The sequence below is a fragment of the Macaca mulatta genome, chromosome 15 (assembly GCF_049350105.2).
Source record: "Macaca mulatta isolate MMU2019108-1 chromosome 15, T2T-MMU8v2.0, whole genome shotgun sequence".
Classification (NCBI taxonomy): domain Eukaryota; kingdom Metazoa; phylum Chordata; class Mammalia; order Primates; family Cercopithecidae; genus Macaca; species Macaca mulatta.
The window spans coordinates 83,661,300-83,668,233 of NC_133420.1; the positions used below are offsets into that span (position 1 = coordinate 83,661,300).

At 34.6% G+C, this 6,934-nt stretch overlaps 1 protein-coding gene across 5 annotated transcripts in view; it reads left to right on the top strand.

The window, feature by feature from the left end:
* PSIP1 (PC4 and SFRS1 interacting protein 1) overlaps positions 1 to 6,508 on the top strand; it is a 50,599-nt gene extending 44,091 nt beyond the window's left edge. For 3 of the 5 annotated variants that reach the window (XM_015117652.3, XM_077966067.1, XM_077966068.1), the window contains exons 11-16: positions 314 to 369; positions 969 to 1,039; positions 1,249 to 1,350; positions 1,461 to 1,674; positions 3,812 to 3,923; positions 5,059 to 6,508. In XM_015117652.3, the coding sequence (XP_014973138.1) occupies positions 314 to 369; positions 969 to 1,039; positions 1,249 to 1,350; positions 1,461 to 1,674; positions 3,812 to 3,923; positions 5,059 to 5,119 (616 nt within the window). In that variant the 3' untranslated portion in view covers positions 5,120 to 6,508. Of the gene's footprint in view, positions 1 to 313; positions 370 to 968; positions 1,040 to 1,248; positions 1,351 to 1,460; positions 1,675 to 3,811; positions 3,924 to 4,448; positions 4,546 to 5,058 lie in introns of those variants that run through there. The other 2 variants (XM_077966069.1, XM_077966070.1) reach the window with 2 other exon arrangements.
* The last annotated feature ends 426 nt before the right edge of the window (positions 6,509 to 6,934 follow it).

Here is a 6,934-nt window from a genome sequence, read left to right on the forward strand (position 1 = left end):
AAATATTTATAGGTATTATCTTCCCATTGTGGCTTATTTGTCCAGTGACCCTGAAATCGTTCTTCTAGCAACACACTATTTATGATGTCACTGAAAAGTTAGATATGATTTAATTTAGCATGTTAATTTGAGTTTTGCTTATATTTATGCTATGGAACTGCACCATTCAATTCCTACAGTCAGTTCCTTTGCAGTCTAGGTTATTGACTTGTTTTAAGGAAAACATTTTTAGTTTTTGCATAGGGATTGTGGGCATTTAGTAATCAGTCACAAAGTTCCAATGTTTTGAAATATTTGTGTTAACATTTGATAGGCAGAATAAAGATGAAGTAAAGAAGCCAGAAGTTAAGAAAGTGGAGAAGAAGCGAGGTTAGTTATTTCACTTTCTAAGATACATAAAATTATACATGGAAAGGAAGTTACATAGACATAACTTTTCGTGTATTAATAGGTTTTGGAATCATTTCATACTCATATCCTACAAATATACTTTTTCAAATCCCTAATGGGCTTTATATGAATTGCATTGTATTTTAAGCATAATCAAGTGAACTTAAGTTGTCTTTGTTTAATGCTCATTAATTATTTGACAGTGTCAAATTTTAGTACACTTGCTGAAAGCTGGATGCTTTCCCATTTCAGACAAATCCCTTGGTTAAACATAAGGAAAAGCCGGTGTTTAGGGACTGGAGAGCAGAGGAGTTATCATATGCAGACTATTCATTGTAGAAAAAACGCAGCCAGGCGGTGGTTTTGTGCTTTTACACTGCATGTTGCTTTCCGCATCCAGACGCTAAAAATGGCAATAAGTACTTATGTTAAGCTATTGTGTGTATCTGTGAGCTTCTTAGTAAAGATCACAGAACTTTTTTTTTTTTGAGTCCACTAATTCATTATACTTAGCCTGTATACAGAAATACTGGTTTTGGAAAAACTGTTCACTGTTTTTCACATATTTTAATTTATAGAAACATCAATGGATTCTCGACTTCAAAGGATACATGCTGAGATTAAAAATTCCCTCAAAATTGATAATCTTGTAAGTGTTTAACTTCATTTAAAACTACAGTACTGCATTTATAGCTTCATCTTTGATTTTCTCACATGATCTTATGAGTATGTAAATTTAAGATAAGGGATAAATTACTGGTCATTTTGCACTACCTTATTTTTTTTAAGTGATCTTTAGAAACAGATTATAAGTATTATGATAATTAACAGCTATGAAATTACTGTTTTGTCATGAAGGATGTGAACCGATGCATTGAGGCCTTGGATGAACTTGCTTCACTTCAGGTCACAATGCAACAAGCTCAGAAACACACAGAGATGATCACTACACTGAAAAAAGTAAGTGATTTCAAGTCATGTAGATTCTTTGAATTTTGTCATTACTTCATTTAAAAATTATTTAAATCAATTAGGCAAACAATTATGATGAATGTATATTGTTTTCTCAGATACGACGATTCAAAGTTAGTCAGGTTATCATGGAAAAGTCTACAATGTTGTATAACAAGTTTAAGAACATGTTTTTGGTTGGTGAAGGAGATTCCGTGATCACACAAGTGCTGAATAAATCTCTTGCTGAACAAAGACAGCATGAGGAAGCGAATAAAACCAAAGATCAAGGGAAGAAAGGGCCAAACAAAAAGCTAGAAAAGGAACAAACAGGTATGTGATAAAAAGCCAACAATTTCACGCCAGTTTTTTGAACCATTTGCCAGGACTGCTCTTAAAAATGGCTTTGATGCATAGTTTCAGTGTTAACACCACAGAAAAAGTATACATAGGCAAAATGGTGAAAATGTGATGGGCTTATTGAAGGACTAGAGCAGTGTGCATTCAGAACAAAAAAGTCATGTCAGTTTCTATTAGACTTCTAAGGCAGAAACCATTGTTCATGAGGCAGATGACTCTGGATAAACATTTTTAAAAAGCCATCCATCACAATGTCTCCTCATCCCTAGAGGACCTACTTCCTGGTTGCTCAGCTGCTTCTGATGTTTTCTTCTCACCTAAAAAGTAAAATAGCATACAGTAGCCTTTTAAAACACAGCATCATAGGTGGAGACTACACCTGCCATTACTTGTTGCTGTTGACAGGCTAATACAAGTATTCTGATGATGCTGCTGAGTTACCTTGAACAGACTGTATTTTCACTGTATTAATGCCACGTCATATTTTTTACTATAAAGTACTTATGTGTGAATAAAGACAATGATTTCTCATTGGTAGCATATAAATTTAGTCAACAATGATGGTGATGCCAAGCAACCACAGATTGTCCATATGGGTCGCTAAGATACACCTTTGCTTTCTAATGGTTTTAAATGTATACAAACTTTCATATATAAAATTAAGATTGTGTGAAATTACCTTTAGGCTATGTTTATAGGTGTGTACAAAACATAAACTAATTTCACGTTTAGAGTTGGGTCCCATCTGCAAGTTGAACTTATGTATATTCAAATATTTCCAAAACAATTCTGTACCTTACCTACATTAAATGAGGAAGTATTTTTGTTTTTTTTTTTTAAAGATGGAGTTTCACTCTTGTTGCCCAGGCTGGAGTGCAGTGGTGTGATCTCGGCTCACCAAAACCTCCGCCTCCTGGGTTCAAGTGATTCTCCTGCCTCAACCTCCAGAGTAGCTGGGACTACAGAAATGTGCCACCACACCTAGCTAATTTTGTATTTTTACAAATTTACATGGAAAAATTAGATTTCTCCATGTTTGTCAGGCTGGTCTTGAACTCCCGACCTTGGATAATCCACCCACCCCGGCCTCCCAAAGTGCTGGGATTATAGGCATGAACCACCGCACCCAGCGAGAAAGTCTTATAAAGCACTTAGATGTGTAGCATATATGTAAAGCACTCAACCCTAGCTGCTTTTTTACTAACTTTTAGTAGTAGTTAAATCCTGCTAGTATTTTTTACTAACAGTAGTTATTTTCATTTGTAGTAAAAATTTATAACATTAGAAATAACTTCCCATATCCCTGTCATCCAGCTTTGGTAGTTCAGTTTATGATCATTGTGCTTTTGTAGCCCAAAAGCTTTCTCTGTGCCCCTCTTAAAAGTTGTTTTATGACAAATCCCAGACATATCATTTCACTCATCAACATTTCAGAATGTATGAAATACTCTTAAAACAGAATCATAGTACCGTTATCAGCTCTTCCAGTCTTGTTATTAAACATCTTAGTGGCATCTGCTTAAGGTAGAAGCTGGCATTTCAAAAGCGGTTGTTTCTTTTGTTTTTTTGTTGTTGTTGTTGCTTTTTTGGGGAATGATATGGGTCCCCTTAGAGAATTATTAATATGACTTACAGGAAAACCCCCCCTTATTTATTAGGCACAAAAATATCAATTAGGAAATACTCCTTTAGCACTTTGTTCTAAAATAATAAATTTTAAAATTTGATTCACATTGCTTTTTCTTAGTAGTAGAATAAATCAATATGCTAACAATTCTAACACCCTGTAGTCTTCCTGGTAATAGTAACCACCAGAATAACCAGATTAATAATCCACTTCCTGTACCATAGATACAGTTAAACTGCTTTTTATGGTACCTTAGCTACCCAAAGCCTCCGGTGGTGATCCGCTCCCCTCTTTTTGATAAAGCATTAAAACCCAATTCTAACATTCAAGAGAGGGCTGTATTACAATGTAATTTCAAATAAAAGAAACTAGTAGAAACACGAGGGCCATGTTGTATTTTGTTTTTGGAACTTTTTAGTAGATACTTTCAGTTATTATTTTGTAAGCTTTTAACAAAGTTTTTCCATTGGATTCCTTCTCAAGGGTCAAAGACTCTAAATGGAGGATCTGATGCTCAAGACGGTAATCAACCACAACATAACGGGGAGAGCAATGAAGAGAGCAAAGACAACCATGAAGCCAGCACAAAGAAAAAGTGAGGAATAGGTTTTAATGGGTCTTGTGTGTTTTATTATTCAAGTTTTTAATCACAGTTCTGTTCCAAGGTTATTTTAGTATAAGCAATTATCTTTTGATCACCCAATTCCTGAATTCAGTAAGCAAGATACAATTCAAAAAGGCAGAAGAGTAAAAACCTTTTATTGACAATGACTTTGCCACTGAATTCAAGGGAATGGAGCTCGCTGGGAATGCAGTTAAAAAGAAAATATCTGCTCCTGGACTTCTTTTACTGAGATACTGTTAGTAATGACTTGCATTCACACTTTTGTGAATTGTGAGAGGATAATTGTAAACAGTTAGATGGAGAATCACAGGCTATTTTTTTTTCTTTTTTTGAGACAGAGTTTCTCTCTTGTTGCCCAGGCTGGAGTGCAATGGCATGATCTTGCTCACTGCAACCTTCACTTCCTGGGTTCAAGTGATTCTCCTGCCTCAGCCTCCCCAGTAGCTGGGATTACAGGCACTTGCCACCACGCCCATCTAATTTTTGTATTTTTAGTAGACAGGAGGTTTCACCATGTTGGCCAGCCTGACCTCAAACTCCTGACCTCAGGTGATCCACCCACCTCGGCCTCCCACGGTGCTGGGATTACAGGTATGAGCCAACACACCCGGCCATCACAGGCTGTTTTTTAATACCCACCCTAAAATAGGCTATGGAGCCATAGTTGAAGTCTTGGTTTGTTCCATTGTGTATTTGAAGGACTTTGAAGCATCCCTTCTAATTCTGAAATTGAGGGAAATCTTGTTGTCTATGTGTATATCAACCTCACTTTTTGTTAAGATTTTGAAATGTGTTGGTATCACAGATACAAAACACGCTCATGTTCTTTAATAATCACTTTTAAGCTAGAAATGATGGAAAAGGCTTGGTCTGTGACACTTTCCTGAGTTATTTTGCTTCATCTGCATATTACTTTGGGAAGAAGATGTAACAGTTTTGAAGAAGAAAAAAATAATGACTGTTCTAATAAGTCAAGTTTATTTTTGGTTTGATTTCAGTCTTTTCATGAGTTTAAAAATATAATGCAGACTTAATGTCTTTTTTTCTTCATTAGGAGAAAATCCTAATTCCAGTTATTGTACCTTTCTTTCCCCCTTTTCTTCAGGCCATCCAGTGAAGAGAGAGAGACTGAAATCTCTCTGAAGGATTCTACACTAGATAACTAGGTTGACATACCGGGAATATAGAGAACACTTGAGAAGTTTGTAATGGCTTTCATTTGAAATAGACTGCTGAAAGTTTTAAATTTTTATAAGCATAGGTTTGATGTTGAAAATTTGTTACGGGGGAGAAGATCCCTTTATCTTTGTTTTAAAGTAAACATTATCGCTAAGTATACTTGTGCAGTATTAACAGCTACATTATACAGTAAATGTGGGATAAAATCCATTTAGAAAATGTTAAACTGCTTTTCCAGACATGGTTGTAGCATATTTTCAATTAGTGTGTGTATGTTAATGTGTAATTGATAGTAGAACAAAGTTACATTTTTAAAACTGCTACTTGTATAAACCTTGCCTCTTTCCCCAAATACCGTGGGTTTTGTGCATAGTTTTTACAAACTTTGGATTTACCAGACTGTCTTTTCACTGTTTGTGGGTTTTGTAGAAGTTGAGCATTTTTATGGTAGATAAAATGTTACTTCTATACAAGTACTCACTCCCTTTTTATCAAAAGTCTGTATGGTTTGTTTTGGTATGACAACTAGTTAAGTAACTGACATTGAACTGACAGAAATCTACAAACTATAAAACATGATGTTAATTTTTGAAGGTAATTTAGTTTTGTGGCTGGACATTCAGTGAAGTCTTAGGACTTCTCTGCAGATAACTGACTGGCTATATATAGGAATGAATCTGGCTTTAGGGTTAAATCATTTAAGGTCCTTTTATAGGCAGGCACTAGTAATTAAAACTGAAAACTAAGTTTATTTTTGAGAAATGTTAAAGATGTCTTCAGGAAATCACTAAGTAGTACTTAATTGGAAGAAAAAATCATGATGCTTAGACAATAAATATAAATAAATGCTATATAAGGAAACTCACCTATTTGAAATTATGGCTATATTATTTTTATTTTCTAGATTCCAAAAATACAAACACTAGTTCTTCCAACATAGTACTTTGATAGTCTGTACATTGACGTGTATGGACTAAATACAGGGTGAAATCAATGTTACAGAATTTAAGGGTATGTTAACTAAATGATAGCATTTCTAAGATATTTTGAATATTAGGTCATTTGGCATTTTTCAGTAAGTAGGATACTTCTCATGTTTTGAAACTATATGAATATGGAAAAAAATGGCTTAAGACCAGTGTCTGTGTATGACATTGTATGGTTGACTCTCTGGGATAACTGTTTTCATCTACAGAATTGAAGTTTTGCTTTTATGAGGTCTTACAGTGGAACTAGGAATCACTGTTTTGAGAGAACCTGCATATATACCAGTCATTATCTGTTTGATCCTTATACAGTTTTAACTTAGATTTATTCTAGTTAAGCCATAAGTTCAACGTGTAAACTTGTTTTGATTAAAGAATTTTTCTACCAAACTCTACTAGTAAATTACTTTCTTCCTATTTACAAGAGTAAGTGATGAAATTCTGGGTTTGCTGCCAAGGAAATAATTTCTTAGTTAACTGGTCACAGAGGTTGTGTTGTTTTTGGGAAACAGGGTTAACTAAACAGCTCAAGATGATAAAAATAAAGGAAATATTTATCTTTTGTTCACCCTTTCTTCCCATAACCCACTAGATCTGTAGTTTTACAAAGAAGCCACAGAATATTCAACTTCTAGAGATACAGCATCATTCTCATAATTTATGTCAGCTTGTACAAGCTGACCTTGCTCTAACTAGTTGATGTTCGCCTCAAGCATAACTGCCTTTTAATTGTAACTCAAGAAATTTGCTTTGTCATAGGCTGATTTACAGATAACTATCATCTCAGAACTCTTGATAATTATTCGTAAGACTTAA